General features: G+C 51.9%; 1 protein-coding gene across 4 annotated transcripts in view; it reads right to left on the reverse strand.

Moving 5' to 3' along the window:
- The window catches only part of MEGF11 (multiple EGF like domains 11), a 222,819-nt gene that overhangs the window by 9,740 nt on the left and 196,729 nt on the right, over positions 1 to 16,350 (reverse strand). For 2 of the 4 annotated variants that reach the window (XM_045067570.1, XM_045067571.1), the window contains exons 15-23: positions 11,586 to 11,714; positions 10,450 to 10,578; positions 9,826 to 9,954; positions 9,162 to 9,290; positions 7,460 to 7,696; positions 5,836 to 5,954; positions 3,825 to 3,891; positions 3,112 to 3,213; positions 563 to 619 (exon numbers count right to left, since the gene is read on the reverse strand). In XM_045067570.1, the coding sequence (XP_044923505.1) occupies positions 563 to 619; positions 3,112 to 3,213; positions 3,825 to 3,891; positions 5,836 to 5,954; positions 7,460 to 7,696; positions 9,162 to 9,290; positions 9,826 to 9,954; positions 10,450 to 10,578; positions 11,586 to 11,714 (1,098 nt within the window). The remainder of the gene's footprint in view (positions 1 to 562; positions 620 to 3,111; positions 3,214 to 3,824; positions 3,892 to 5,835; positions 5,955 to 7,459; positions 7,697 to 9,161; positions 9,291 to 9,825; positions 9,955 to 10,449; positions 10,579 to 11,585; positions 11,715 to 16,350) is intronic. The other 2 variants (XM_004758645.2, XM_045067572.1) reach the window with 2 other exon arrangements.

Raw genomic sequence — 16,350 nt, forward strand, 5'->3', positions numbered from 1 at the left:
TCACTTACAGACTTCCTAGAAGGATGATCCAACTTACAGTTCCCATGTGCTTGGGATTAGTCCCGACCTCCCCGCTCTCAGGGGCAGAGATCTCGAGGGTGCAGTGCCATACAGTATTAACGCTAGGTATTATTTTCATTCCTTGTGCTCCAGAAAGCCAGCAGGTGCAGGGTGGCAGTCCTCGCCAGCACAACGACAGGAGGCCTCTGGGGCAGGTAGATTGACTTTATTTCAGAATTTATAATCAATTTAACTCATACTAATTGGCTGGTTAATGACATTCTACATTTCCGAAGACATTTAGCTGGCATCTATAAAAAACCCAGAAGCGCTTGCTAAGCAGGTGCAACTTAAATCGAAATATAAATTCATTATTATTATGATTGCTCCTCCTGAGCAGAGCTACCCAGCAGCCCCAGGTCCTGTGGTCTTTTTACTTTGGGGGGGAGTGAGGTAAGGGATGTGCGCAGTGTCTCTCTGGTAGAATTCCTGGTCATTTCACATCTGTACTGTTTATCTTGCTAAGCCCTTTCTAATGGGGCGTCAGGATTGGATACTCTACCTTTGAAGCCTTTGTCCATAATGTATGTGTTCTGACGTCTATCCATTCCACAAGCACCTGCATTAAAATAGTATAAAGAGAGAAATGGGGTGAGTGATACTTACTTAGACCGCATATGTTTTTGCTTTATTTTTTCTTGCCTTTTTTTTCTCCCTCCCCTACCCATTAAATTAGTTTTTTAGTGCTAGAGGATTATTCTGGGTTTAATCTACTCTAAATCATTTGGACCATGCAGGAATTCTTACAGGGTTCAGAAGCATTAGTGGTGAGCTACAGCGCCCCCTGGCATGTGCCGCCTGCTTCCTCTTTAACCTTACTCTGAGGGGTGTGTCTCCCTCTTCCACCAGGTGGTCACAGGCAGTTCTCATGCCATCTGCAGTCACTATAGGTGAAGTTCCAAGTTCCAGAAGTACAGGGACAAGGAATGAATCAGGGCCAGTTCTAGCTTAGGGAAGGGGTGCATGACATTCCAAATCCCAGTTCTTTTGGATCTTAGAATGGCGTTGAAGACTGTTTCTTACCTCTCAGCTCTGGTCCTGCCTCCTCTCCTGGATCTGAAGCTTGACTGAAGGGAACCAGAGAGGGAAGGGGACTGGTGGCTGAGATTCTTGATTAGTCATCTTTCCAGGATATAATCACTCCCCTCCATGGTCCGCTGTCTTAGTTACCCATTTTGGGGAGTGGACCATTTATATATAATTGAGAGTTGTCTTTGAAAAGCATTACTAGTGTTCTTAATCCGGAAGGATTTTTCTCCCTTTTGGCTGTCAGTTTATCCAGCTCCTACAATGCATGGTCCTAAAGCTGTAGCCAGAGGCAGGACATTAAACTTCAGGGACCAAGCTCAGGTTCTTTGTTGCTGGTGATACCAGAAAAGAAGCTGTCTGGCATTTTTAGGTTGAGAACTGCGATGACTCTTGCTCAAAGTCCATTTTTTTTTTTTTCAGCTTTTAACTGAGGACATACTATCAGGCAAGGTATGCATCAAGTAATTACTGAAGTACAATATGACTCCACTCGGCTCTCCCTGTTTTGGACACTGAAGGCCAACCCAATGTTGTTTAGATACATCCCCATACCATTACCTCCTCCACTGAGTTCCTAAATTCAGTTTGTACGAATCTGTTTTAATCTGCCTGCCTTCCCCACATTACTGACTGGTAAGGCAGAACCAGTCCAAGTTTTCTTCTGGTTTGCTATTCTCCTAAAAGGCCTATAGGTACCTGTGCCCTTCAGAAATAAGATTAGCAGTGTGTATCTCTGGCATCAGTTGGCATCCCTTTATACTAGACAAGGGCTTCCTTCACCCTCCCTGAGGCTGTTAACTTGTCCAGGAAACTGAGGCCCAAAGAGGGGCAGTGACTTGTCTGACACTACATGAACTAGAAACTGGATCTCCCTAAGTATTCTCTTCCATTAGCCACCAGCCTGCCTTAGTGTAAGCCACAAAATGATAGCATGGGGTGGCTCTGGCTACACTGTACAGTGTACATCTCTGAAGCGGGGAGAAATCTGGGCTGAGCCCAGACCATGCGCCCCTGGGGAAAGACATACAGCATGGTGGTAGTATGCGTGTGTGGCAGGGGTGGGAGGAAGGTGTGTGTGTGTGGGGGGGTGGTAAATGGTTTTATTTGGTGAGGTTATTGAAAGGTCTAGACGCGGCCAGGGGACCCACAGCCAAGAACACAGACTCCTAGGTGCAGACTCAGAGTCTTTGCAGCCCACAGCTGCTCAGCAGGCAGATAAATTCAGAACCTTCATGCTTCTTAGTGCTATTGCACCCAGGGTTGGCAGAGCTGCATTTCCTTGAGCTCTAGAAACCAGCCAGAGCCCGAGGGTTCTCCAGTATACTAAGGTCCTGCCTGAGAGGCCACTTGTTAGGGAGGCTGTATTCTCTGTTAATTTCTTATGCTTAGTTCCTATGGTACCTATTTCTATAACTCCACATCCTCCCACAGCAGGACTGACTTTGCAAGTCTGCTTTTTTCATCTTCCCTAAGCCACTAGCTTGAGCTTAATACAGAGCAGAGAGGATGACGGTGGGCACATCTTAACCCCAGCCTCTCCAGATCCCTGCTTGACAACCCTACCGTATGATCTGGGAGAGCTTGACCTGAGCCACTGGTGGGTCTAGGGTCTCTCTCTCTGGAGGACACCAGGCTTGTCATCCACACTCATAGGGCTCAGAGAACCCCAAAGGTGTTCCCATCCTCAAGTCATTTCTCAGTGGTTTAGGGTTGTATTCTGTGGCCTGTAGGGAGTACAATTATGTTGTGTCCCTTTCACGTAATACCCGTCAGTTTGTCCACACCCACTGACCATGACAGGAGCAGAAGGGGTGATGGGGATGAATCCAGGCAAGCTTCCTTTAGATACGGGATTGGGTTTATAGACTAACCATGTTGGGAAGGAGGAGGGCCCAAAAGGGAGAGTTCTGGGACCATGCAGGTGAGTCAAGGGGCAGGAAGAGGTAGGGCAGGTGCTGGGTCTGAGCTGTTAGGAAAGCCTAGGGAGCCCAGTGGGTAGAGGGTAGGGCTGGGGGGTCTAACCTGGTGAGTGTGGCTCAGCGGGGCGGCTGAGGTGTCTAAGTTCAATGTAGAAGTCCTCGGGCGGGTACCTGGCCTCCAGGGCACTGATCTGGAAATGGGAGTCTAGTGAGAGGAATGACAGGGAGGAGCCATTATTCCCAGGGCCCTGGTATGGCAGGGTGGGGAGTATGGAGGGGGTCAGGGTTGGGCAGGCTGGAAGGAGTCAGGGCCCCGATGTATAATATCTAGAGGGATAAGGCCAGGGCATCTATTAGAGTTGAGGCCATCTACCTTTCCTCTCTCGCTACCCCTGCCCACCCCCCCAACCACTGGAATTGATGCCCACTAGGGCAGTGGGCAGAGGAAGGAAGCCCTTGGAAAGGAGTACCTTGGCAGGGCCTGGATCAGGCAAGGGTCCCTTTCCCAAACGGTGAATAAATCTCTTGCCCACATCTGGAAGCCCCATTTCCAGGCCCTAGCTGCCTCCTTTGTGGTCCACAGATCATAGCCACTCTCCCCTACTAGAAATGAAGGACATCCTGGGCTTCATTTGCTTATGAGAACTGAAAACAAGGGCTTGAGTTTCCTCACAAGCCTTCTCCCTGGGGGAACCCATGCTCAGGATTCATCTACTAACCTCCTCTTTTAGAGCTAGGACAGAGACCCTTTCAATGTGGAAAAAGGAGAACAGGTGGGACATGATGGCAGGGGATTAGATTCAAGCCACTACTGACCTAACACGTTCACAAAGCTGTAGGGGGTCCAGCCTGTTGTGTCTCTGTCAAGGGACTTGTTACTGAGCTGTTTGGAGAGTAGGAGAGCAAGTTAATCCCTTTGCTCCCGAGGTGCCCCTGCCCAGTCTTCACTTTGTCCAGCCTTGCGTACCCACCCCGTGATGATCCTGACCCAGCTACACCTCAGATAATTGAGGGGAAGGAAGAGCTAGGTGCACCAGGGCATGACTGAGATCAGTGGCAGTGGAATCTACCCCCTTCTAAGCTGTCTGGCTGAAGTTATAGGGTTCCCAGCCCTTGGGACAAAGTAGGGCAGGGCTGCCCAAGAGCCAAGAAGTGGCCTGAGCCTAGCTGGCTGGCCCTGACAGGGAAGTAGGTCAGCTAGGTGGGACTGAGCTATAGGAGAACTGGCTGTGGCAGTGTCTCAGATGCAACTTGAGGCCATCGCCAGTACAAAGGGAGGTGCTAAGGCTGTCTGCCACAACGTGGTCACCCTTGCTACCTGACCTGGCCTGTGGGGGAGAGGCTCCCTTCTGTGAGCAAGGGAAAGGCTTGTCCTTCGCATTATTTGTTTCTGACTTGCTGCAGCCTTGATAATACGGGTCTAGTGAATAAGCAAGAGCCTCATACTAGGAAAATCCAGATTCCCTTCCCTCAGCTTCCAGCTCCTCAGACAAGCCTAAAGCTGAAGCTGGGAATGAGAGTCCAAGCTGAGGAGTAACACAGGAAGAGGGACCAAAGCTGTGGGGCTGAGGGCTACAGACTTTGCACAGGGGCCTCGGGACATACTGTTTACAGCCCTTCCCTTTCATACGAAAACTGAGGCTGAGAACAAGTGGCAGAAAGTGGCCTTGGCCTTCTGGTTTGACTGTGGTTGCCCCTGTGTTATGTTAGGGGGTTCAAGCTGAACTGCCACCAGACTTGTGGACTGGTGGACATTTTCTGTGGGGCCACAGGATAAAAGGATTCCCAGAGCTCTAGGGCAGAGGCTTGGAACATGAAAACTGCTTCTGTCCATCTTTCCTGTACAGGAGGCCAGGAGCCCTGCAATTGCCCTCCTCATGGTCCTGCTATCATATGTATGCGTGTGAAGGGGTCTGTGTGTGTGTGCGCGTGCATATGCTTAGGTGGTGTCAGGAGGTGTGCAGCGGGAGCCTGTCAGACCTTTTGGTACTTGAGGCTGTTGACATTTCCGAACCTCTTGCTCTCCCCAGTACAGGTCCAGGCACACCACTGGCGGCCGGGGTGGGGGTGGGGGATTGTTGCTCCCTACCCATGTGTGCCGAAACATCCTTGCCTGAGGGCCTGTGATTTATTAAAAGAGGAGATCTTGCCACCAGCCAGGGTTATGCTGGGAGCAGCGAAGGGTGGACCCTGTCCGGGCTGGTGCACACCTGTCCTTGAAGGCCTGAAGGGTTCGCTGTCAATGAATTGGCTACGACTGATGTTTGGGTTTCCTGTCTCTTGTGTTGGTTCTGATTGCAAAATATGGTAGCGGGTATGTAGCAATGACGTGTCTGCCAGATATAAGGGCATCTTGGTGGTACCTGAGTACCAGTGGTTACTCTCTAAGGTGCTGTTTGCATGTGTGGTATTGGAAATGCTCTGCAGTGATTGGTGGTAGGTGGTGCAGTGTTTTGATTACATACGTTATAGAGCAAAAATGGCTGCATTGTTATCTGAGAAGGCTCTACGTGCCGATCACATGATTTGGTACCAGTTCGTTACACACGGGTGCGGGGGTGTATTTCCTATTGAGGGATGCTGTAGGTTGGTTACATGTGATGTCTGCTGGTTAGATGGCACTTGTTAGTTCCATGTAACCTACTGGCTTCCTGTTAAATGCTTCACAGAGTGTTTATATGTCCTATGGATCACAGGGCTGTGTTTAATGTATTGGCAGTTGGTTCTACATGAACCCTCCAGCTGGGGTGTGGTTCCTTCTTGGGCAGAGGTGAGGGTTCCCTGGGAGGACAGTGGGTAGGGGGCTGGGGAGTCGGGGACCCGGTACCTTGGTGGGGCTGTTCCTGTCCAGAGTGCTGGCCTGGCTGGTGGCAGGCCCCCCGCACGCCAGTGCGTGGTAGCTGGAATTGGAAAAGCACTGGGCATGGCTGCTACTTTGAGACAAATCTGGGAAGAGAACAAGGTGCCACACCATCATATCCCTGCCTCTGGCATGAGACACTCCAATATTAACACTTGAGCTGAGCAGCCTTGGGAGTGCTCTGCAAAGAGAGACACCTAAGTCCCCCATCCCCCAAGCTTTCTGGTATCCACTACCCCCACAGAAGTCTGTAGAGCTACTTTGCCTCTTTCTTCAGTGTCCCTCCCTGCAGGGCATGTCAGGCTTGCGGGTGTGGAGGGTGGCACCCAGCAACTAGAGCATGGAGAGGAGTGTTGGCTTTGACAGCCTCCTATGTCCCTGAGCTGCTGCATAGGGCTGTACTGGCTTCCCCTGCCTCCTTCCAGAGATCTCTCCCAGCAATGAGGCCATAAAGAGAATCCCTCTCCTCTCAGCCCCAGCTGAGAATCTTACAGATTCCAGGACCCCTCCATAGTGTAGGGGAATTCCAGTGGAGTGATGTGGGAAAACTGGCCAGACTTACTCATTACAGGCATAGAAGAAAATCCCCTAATCCTCTCTGGGCTTGCGATTTCGTCAGGGGATATTTGCTTTGGCTGAAACCCAGGGAGACAAGTAGGCCAGGAGCTCTTTGAAGGCAGGGTCTGCACCTGGACTACCCCTGTCTACCCTGTAGTACCTCGCATAGAGTGGGCACATGGTGGGCAGTACTTAGCAGGAATGGGCTGATGTGATCTTGGTTTTCTAAGTCCAAGATGCTGGAGGCTGCATGGAGCCAGCTGGAGAAAGTGATCATCCTTGTGCCTACCCAGACAGGCCCAGTGTCCTGTGGCCCAGGGCTTTGGGCAATTTCAGAGCATTTTGACCTCTTCCGTTTGACTAAATATAAAGCTAAAAGCCTCCCTTCTAAGGCAACAGTCCCAGGTTCAGGAGAAAGGAAGGAATCTGGCCCCAAAACCCCACCTCCATCTGTTTCAGACTCTAGATAGAATGCCCATTGGAGATACTACCACGTTTGTGGACATACTGGGTCATTGCCCAAACTTTCAACTCTCCCACACCCCAAGTCAGACACCATCACCTTCTAATGTATTAAGAGGGCCCTTCTAACTCTGGAAACTGGGAGGGAGGGTGCTCTGAGGCCTTCAACAAGGAAGCAAAGATGGAACAGGGCTTGGAAACAGCCCCAGGGTTTCAGGCACTGGGCTGAGAAGAGGTTACCCTTGAGAGTTTAGGAAAGTTACTGTTCCTATGACCAAAGCCTGGTGAGAAAGATGGGAAGGAAGCTCTGGGGAAACGGAAGGAGACTCCTAACATAGCTGCTCAGAGCTAGGCACCCAGGAAATGACAATCTCATAAAACCCCATCTACTTTTCCCAAGTAGGTTTTTGCTCTCCACCCCCACTATCTCTCCAAGAGAGTCTGAGCATCGAGCCACAGCAGGCAATCCTACAAGCATGACCACCCACGTTGAGCAGTAAACCCGGGTGCCCAGGATATCATGTGGCTCCTCCTGGGGTAGGAGAGGGGACGCTGGGGGCATAGCCCTTACCTGAAAGCGAGTAGTCAGTGCTGGTCATCCTCATGGCAGGTGTATAGGAGACACGGGGCGCCAGGTCACGGCCTTTCTCTTTCTGTCGCCGCCGGCGCCAAGCAAACAGGCCTAGCAGCACCACAATGAGGAACAACAAGAGGACGATGCCCGTGACAGCACCCACCGAGTGTCGCTCTGCACCTAGCGCTGGGCTGATCTTGGTGTAGGGATTCAGCTCCTCCATCATGAGGGCAGCTGCGGATGGAGAGGGAGGACCTGAGTCTGGGGCAGGCATGCTTGCTCTGCAGATCCTGGCCCAGGGCCTAGATTCCTCTAAATTTAGGGGACCTGGGTTCTGGTCTTTGGCCCTGTTCTTCAATCCCTGTGTGATCCTATCCCTCACTGTGCCTGTTTCTTCAACTACCTCCAGAGGATGGAGTTCCAGGTTTATGACAAAGAACAAATGTGATCATGGATGGCAAATAAAGTAACAACGAATGTTTACTGAGTACTTTGTTCTAAAAAGTGAGTTAGAGATATTCACTGATTTGATCTTCCCAGCAGCCATAGGAGATAGGGACTATTTAATTATTTCCCTTGCACAGATGAAGAAACTGAGTCATCGCAAGGTTAGATAACTTACCCAAGATCATATAACCAGTAACTGGTAAAGTCAGGTTCCTCAGGAGTTGGGAAAAATTGGACTCAGGCCATGTCCTTGCTTATCAGCTGTGTGACTCTAAGTCCTCCGTTCGCTCATTTGTAACATGGGGACAGTAAATCCCACCCTTCGCAGGGAACCATGAGCACCGTATGACAGACTGGCAACAAGAGTGTGCCTTTGTGCCCAGGAATACTGTCCACAGAACCCCTCTTGATGATGGATGTGTGGGCTAACTCTCCACGCTGATGCTAAGCCCATGGTGGAGGTCATCCTGCTGGCCGGCTCTCCTTGGCCATCATCAGCAACTGGCCAAACGGAGCTAGCCAGCATCCTCAGGGAAATAACGCCCTGCATTATCATTCTAAATAGCATCAGAATGCAATGGAAATGCCTTTGTCCCCCTTTCTGTTATGTGAGTAAATTGAAAGCCTATTTCTTACTCCCCATCTTCTAGAACAAACAATATATTCCCTTATTTCCTTGCAGCACTTCACAAGGGGTTTGTATGTATACAGAATCATTTACTGAGTGCTTGCTTATGTGCCAGGACTGTGCCAAGTTCTCTATATTGTCTCAACTTGGTCCTCACAACCATACTATGGGGTGTCCTCTGTAGACCTGGAGCCAGGGTTAAGCCCTTTTGGGCTCCTTGGCCCTCAAAAGAGCCTTGTGTTGTGCTCGAAGACAAGGATTACTCTCTTCCCACTTCGCATGTGGAATAATAAGCCCAGTAAAAGGAAATGACCTGCCTAGGACATCTAGCAGGTAATGACACAACCAGAACTGGGCCTATCTTCAACTGTCCATTGGCCCTTCCACAGGACGAGCTTGTGGTTCCCCTTGTTTGACTCACAGGAAACTTGTCAAGGATGAGCTTGGGGAAGCCGTGACCGAGAGGCTCCTGCACCACCTGCCTCCCTGCAACACACCCCTTCTGCTTTCCTTCCAAAACTGAATAAAGGAAAGTCGCAAGCTGTCCTTGTGAAATCCAGTCATTCCCACTGGAATCTCCCTAGGTCCTAGCCCCCGGCCTAGGGACTCTCCACCTATGTATACCTTGGTCACACCGGATTCCTTTGAATCCTGAGCTGCAATAACAGGTGCCAGTGACGTGGTCACAGGTGGCATTGTTCATGCACTCACACAGCTGCTGACACCCGTAGCCAAAGGTTCCCGGCGCACATCCTGTAGAGCATGAAGAAGAAATGGACAGACGGTGAGACACACCCACTCTCCCCCTGCCACATGGGGCCAGCTGTGATTAGGCATTTCCAACTGCAGGAGTAAAACCTATTTCCCTGTGGCTCCCACTGTGGGCTGGTTTGATTCTTGGGGGTGGACGGAGCACCTCTGCCCTGAGTGTGGGGGACATCCACTTCCACTTCCTCTGTACTTGACACACGTACGCAGCATCTTCTGCATGCGGGGCCCTGAGCTGGGCACCACTGAGGCTTCAGAGAACTGAAGATCTGCCTCCCTTTATTCCCTCAGGCCTCCGTTCTGCTCTCAGCACCACTCCCAGCTGGAGGAAGCCTCGCTACAAACATCCATGTAGGCATGACCCTCTTTAGCCCTGTTTCTTGGAAGCTGCTCCAGAAGTCCAGGAACAGGAAGGGGACAGCCCTGAATGAGTAGACTGGCGGGGGTCGGGGTGAGGCTTCCCTGGCAGGAGGCCGATGCCTGGCACCAACACCAAGGGGTAGGGATAGGGACAGCTTACTCTGCTCACAGTGGCGCCCGGTGAAGCCCGTGCGGCAGGTGCACTTGCCGCTGATGTGGTCACAGCTGGCGCCGTTCTGACACTGGCACACACGCCCACAGTCCTTCCCATAAAACGCTGCAGGGCAGCCTGGAGAAACAGGGTGGGGACAACTGCAGCAGTACAGTTGGGACCAAACCTGTTATCTGCTGCCTCTGAGTACAGGGCGAGGCCCTTTGAGACCGAGCACCTCACCTCAGCCATCTCTGCATGGCAGATGCTCAGGCTGAAGGGGTAGGGGTCGCTGTGAGGAGTCCTTTAGACAAAGGTGCCTTAGCACGGAGAGGCCAGGCTGGGGTCCGCCTGCTGCGTAGCCACAGACTGTTCCTCCCTCTCTGGGCCCCACTGTCCACGGGCTCAGGTCTTGAGTGCTGGAGCGCCTTAGAGTCCTGACTTCCCAGGACTCGGGGCTCTTCAAGCCCGTGAATCTACCCAGCTTTCCTACTCCTTGGGTGGGGTGGGGGCAGCTGCTGGCCCTTGGGCCTGCGTCGTCCCTCCCTCCACAGGCCTGGACGATGCCCAAGGCAGCCAGCAGGCCGCAGCATGAGACTCCGAATAGCTGGGAGGCCTGAAGGCAGGACTTACGCTGCGTGCAGAAGAGTCCAGTCCAGCCAGGGGTGCAGTGGCAGGTGCCGTCCTCAGCGCTGCAGCTCCCCCCGTTGTGGCAGCTACATGTGTGGAAGCAGGCGGGGCCCCAGAACCCTGGGGGGCAAGCTGGGGGTGGGTGGGAGGCACAGGGTGAGGGCAAGGCAGAGCGAAGCAGACAGAAAAGGAGAGAGGAAGGGGGATGGCCCATCAGCTGAGATGCCACCACACGCCCAGCTGGTATTCCCCGGCTTTCCTGACACGCTGTTCCCGGAACTCCTCCACTCACCTCTTGGCCCACTTACCCGGGATTCCCATGAGGCCCAGATTCTCTGCCCACTCTCCCAGCTCTGAGGGCTCCTGAACTTCCCTTCTTGGGGGACTGGCTGTGATCTGGAGCGTGTGGGTGGGTGTGGTAAACTAAGCATAGCAGTTTACAGTGTGAACACTGTGTTAACTTCCCGTGACGATGGGGGCTTCCCCAGGATAAGGGCCTCCCTTCTTTGAGCTGCTGAGCTCCCTGAGGATGACACTTGTGTCTCCACCAGAATGGAACTTCCCTCAGACCCAGTCATCTGACGGGGACCTCACTAGGGGTGCTGTCCCCATCTCACCCATCAGATGGGACGGAGATTAGGTGTCCACCTTTACACTGTGCGGTCTCTGGGTACACCTTCTAAGAACAGCCTCTACAATGCTTGTCCAGGCTATGTGCCCAGGACAGCATTCACATGGGTCACTCAGGGGATGCCCTCACCCCTCTGAGGTGACTGCCCTGGTCTCACCCCATTTCCAAATCCCAGTATGCTAGTCCCTGCCCCTTCTTCCTCCCCAACCAAACCTAAGGGCTACTCCTTACTCAAGTGCTCATGGAGTATTAATTCTCAGTGGCAACAACGGTATTCCCAACAATGTCAGTACCTTTCATCCTAACGGTAATAACACCAACGATCAACCCTAATAACTCATCATGTTAACTATGGGACTCTAACTGGGACTCAGGTGGACATTCCTGTCTACAGAAGGCTTCAGTCCTAGGAGGTGGAGGCACAGGGGCAAAGAGGTTCCGGGCAAGGAGGAGGGTGTGTTTTGGGGCCTGACTCCTGGTGGGGGGCATTGCTTGGGCAGCGGCTTACCCTGTGAACAGTCCTTGCCAATCCATCCAGGGAAGCACTGGCAGGAGCCATCGATGGGGCTGCAGGTCCCGTTGTTGGCACAGGAGCAGAGCTGGGCACAGTCTTGCCCAAAGTGCCCTCCAGCACACACTGTGGGCACAGGATAGCCTGGCACCTGCCCTCCCACCTGTTCCCCTCAGACCACCATCCACAGCTGCTGCGCCCCTAGAAGTTCCGGGCCCTGCTGGGATGGCCCCGGGGCTCCCAGATCTGGGTGGGAACTGCCCACCTCTACAGCCCCAGTGTCCTACATCTGCACTTAAATGAGTTCCCCTCTTGGGCCCACAGCTGCATTCCTCTGAAGACTCATTAAATGATCCCCTTTGAAGGCACAGCAGGTAGAGTCGCTAGACTGGGGCCTCACAGATGGAAGCAGTGAGGCTGGGAATCCTGCCTCCGCCCTCCAGCCGGTGCTGCCCACACTGCCCTGCAGCCTTCTGCTGTTACCACATTCTTGCCGGCATCACTGATCCACAGGCACGAGGGTGGACAATGTAGCTGGAAGGAGAGGGACGGGTGCCTGGGGGCAGGTCGGGCTGCAGTTAGATTGTTGGATGACTGTCTCTGCCTCCCATTTCCTGTCTCTCCAAATGCCACCCGTTCCTCAAGCCTTCCTTCGGCCTCTGGACAGCCTTCCTGGGCTCACAAGGTGCTCTCTTCCGCGGAGACCGTGTGGTATTGCACTTTGAGTCCCTTGCAGGGTTGTGGTCCTCACCCTGCCCTGGAGGACTCCTTGGTCCCTAAAGAAAGGGTTGGTTTCCTCAACCAGGCTGCAAGTTTCTGTAGAACTAGGTCTGCGTGTTCCTTGAGCTCCTACCTCTCCTTTCCCTGCAGTTCATCCTCTGCTTCCTACAGCTTGAGCGCTCTAAAGCACAGCTCTCTTCATGGTTCTTCTGTGCCCTGCTCCAACATCCACAGTGGCTCCCACTGCCCCAGAATAAAATCTGCTTCCTAACGATGAACACTTAAGCGACTTCACCTGGAGACGGCCCCTCTCTCCAAGACACAGAAACCACTGGCCCACACACCACATTCTAATTAACACTCCATGCCTTCGCTACAGCTGTTCCCCTCCAAAGCTTCCCTGATCCCCCTGTCCAACTGTGGAAATCTTACCCTGCCTATAAGACTCATTTTATTTTTATTTTTATTATTTTTAAGTAGGCTCCATGCCTGGTGTCAATCCCAGGGCAGGGCTTGAACTCAGACTCTTGAGATCAAGACCTGAGATGAGATCAAGAATCAGATGCATGGGGTGCCGCCTGGGTGGCTCAGTGGGTTAAGCCGCTGCCTTCGGCTCAGGTCATGATCTCAGGGTCCTGGGATCGAGTCCCGCATCGGGCTCAGCCAGCTTCCCTCTCTCTCTCTGCCTGCCTCTCCATCTACTTGTGATTTCTCTCTGTCAAATAAATACATAAAATCTTTAAAAAAAAAAAAAAAAAGAATCAGATGCATAACCGACTGAGCTACACAGGCACCCCTAAGACTCATTTTAAATGCTACCTTCCCCATGACCCCCTTGTAGTGGGCTGCCAGTCCTTCAATAATCCAGTCTCTTCTTCCTTAGAAGTAGAATCCGGAGTTTTAGCTGGGCTTATGGCCACCTGCAATAATCTTAGGCCATGTGACTACACTCTGGTAAGTAGAAATGCGTGTCTGTCTGTCCATTGCTCATCCTTGTTGAAGGATAATGTGGATTATGGATAAGAACTGTGGAAGAGGGGGCTGGAGTTTATGCAGCTACCTTCCATCAGAGGTGGAGGCCACATGCCGTGGTTGGCTGAAAAACAGGTCAGAAGGAGGCTGGCCCCTGACCCCTTTGTAAGCGACCCTACTTCTGGATTGCTTCTTGCTTGCTTGCTTGCTTTCTGAGGGAAATAAGTTTTGTCAGTTTCAAGCCAATTATTTGGGGGGTTTTTACATCACTTAAAACTGAACTTAATTCTGATTCACCCATCATCTCAGTTCTGGGCAGCTATGTCCCTGTTCGAAGCTCCAGACTCTGTTAGTTTCTTCCCTGGTCTTCTGTTACTGTGACTTGTGAGCTGATTTCAGGCCAGGCCTGAGTTCTGCCCGTGTCTTTGTCTTCCACGATGCCCGGAAAAAGCAGGCATGGTGGCTGAATGTATGGAAGTAAACTGGACCCCCCACAACCCCCAGGTCCTGCTGGGGAAGACTGAGCTCCAAATGCCCCCCTTAGACCACAGGCTTAGTGAGGGCAGGGGACTTGGCTCTCTTGTTCTTTGCTGTGTCTGAGTGCCTAGCATAGTGCCTGACGCATAGCAAACACTCAGGAAGTCTTCCATAATGTCCAGAATAGGACAATGACCTTCCAGTGAGTTCTCCTGGGATCATGGACTCTTGCCCCTTTGAGCTCTTCTCAGTTCAACCTTCTCCCCTCAGAGTCCAGCTGTAGCCAGCCCTCCATCCTCGAAGAAGGCTTCATTGCATTCCTATTATGGAGCAGGAATTCCTGGAACCCCCAAGGCCATCAGTCGGCTGAGCCACGTAGAGGACCATGGGAAGGTACTGATTCTTGAAGCAAAGCAACTTAACCACGACCCAGTTCTCTTAAACCTTGGGCTCGCACCCTCTTCTTTATGCCACGCTGCCTCCCCTTGCCAGCCCTTCCCCAACCAGATAGCGAGCAGCTGGAGCCTAGGATCTGTGTCAACCCTATGCCTTTCCTGGGCATGATCAGTGGTTGGGACAACTAATGAAGGCAGCACGGCACACCCGGGTCTCCAGTCTAAAGCCTTGGGTTTGGGTCTTAATTTTACATATGCAGTCAACAAAAAGTTCTATGGCACTTAGATGCGCTGGACACTGTTCAAAATGCTTCGCAAATATCAGTTCAGTCGACCTTGTAATACTGTTGATATTCAATATTTTCATTATTATCCCTATTATTAACTCTACTTCACAGATAAGGAAACTGAGGGACGGAGAGGTTAAGCAGCTTGCTCAAGGTCACACAGCGAGAAAGGTCTGCCACTTAATGGTTAAGCACCTTTAAGCAGACCGCATGACCCTTCACCTTTGAAACAGGGTCTGTACCCTACACTCCCTGCCCTCAGGCCCTGGTTAACAGCTGTGGGGAGGGGGATGGCTCTTGTGGGCCCTGTGCCTCCCCTGGCAAAAACCTTAGCTCCTTCCAGGGCAGATGATGCACATCTTGCTACCTGTAGCCCAGATTCCAGCAGGTCGCCCAGCCTCCTCTTCCCTGCCTCTGGGAAGTACTTGATCTGGGGAGCCCATTCCCCAGTCCTGGCCCTGGATGGGGAGTGGGGTGTGCTGCTCCACCTACCCACCTCCCCCATACCAGCTCTGAGCTTCCCTAACAAGACAGTCTTATCTTTGAAGTCCTTCTCACCCACATGAGGCAGACAAATTCACCTACAGAGCTGCTAATGCGATCAGTCTACTACATTAATTGGTTGACTTCTTAGCTGAATCAAGAGTGAGGCAAAAAGAGGGGTGGTGGAAAAGGGGGCTGTGAAAAGAAAACATCTGGTTATATTTAATCTATGTTTAATGATTCTGCATAAGCAGTGTCTGTAATTTGTAACTCGCTGGAAAGCCGGTCATTAGAAAGTGTCAGTTCAATTTTTTACAAGGTTTGAGACTTAACCAGGGCAGTTGCCATTAATAGCAAACTCTATTAGATCTATATGGGGAAAATACTCATTAGGCCAGCGGGCAATAAATCAGACATCGCGGGATCTGAGTGTTACTCCTCGGGCTGCTCAGATCCGAATTTAGACCCAGCCTATCTGTATTGACGGCTGGGTCTCCGATGTTTAATAAGTAAACCTCGATGTGTCAGGTTATGATTAAACTGTCTTAGGAGGGCTGCAAGCAAATGAAACTGTCACATATGCTTCCCTGGGGCCCAAACTTCTCATGACCTCAAAGCATCATGGAGTGAACTTTCCACTCATACATATTAACGGCCCATACACTTACAAAGCCAGCCCAGCTCAGTGGTGATTATCCATCAAAAGAGTCCGTGCCCCTGGGAGGGAGTGAGCTCTCAGTGGAAGCATTTGAGCACAGGCCAGATGAGATTCTTGCACAGATGACCTTGAAGTTACTTTCTGCTCTAAGTTTACCTTAGTCTAAGATCTTTTTGCTCCTTACAGGATCCAGGGCAAATTCTGCAACCCTGTGTTCTAAGCTGTCACAAGGGCCCCAGACGTCCTTCCCAGCGCCCTCTGCTGTTCCTACCCAGTCCCCCGCATCCTTCAGCCGCTCCCTTCTGCTGGATAGTCGCACGTCTACACCCAAGCTGCCTGCTTTACCCACAGTGCCTTTCTTCTGTCTGTGCCTCTCAGGCTGAGGCCTCACTGAAGGCCTGCAACAGCATGGAGCCGCCCCCCAGTTCCGCACAGCCTTAGCATCACTGAGCTACGGACAGCAGTAAACAGCACTATGTGCTGTGGCCAGCTTCTGCCCTCACACTGGGTGTTACAGATGCAGCAGTTCTGTGACCCGTGTTAAGGCTCTGGTACCACGGAATCCACCATGGTGGAGACATTTAGATCATGGAACTTGCTTGCAAATGTTACAAAGCAAGGCTTTCCCCCCCCCCCCCCCCAGGGAGCCAGTCGAGCAGCACACCAATGCAAGTCAGCATTAGCTCCCTTTTCAAGCCCTGCTGAGTGGTGGAGGCTGGCTGGAGTTGGCGTTGTGAAGGATTCTGCCGCCGAGACAGGAAAATGTGCCG

Source organism: Mustela putorius, unplaced genomic scaffold, assembly GCF_011764305.1.
Source record: "Mustela putorius furo isolate JIRA1106 unplaced genomic scaffold, ASM1176430v1.1 tig00003896_pilon_pilon_pilon, whole genome shotgun sequence".
In the NCBI taxonomy this organism is placed as follows: Eukaryota; Metazoa; Chordata; class Mammalia; order Carnivora; family Mustelidae; genus Mustela; species Mustela putorius.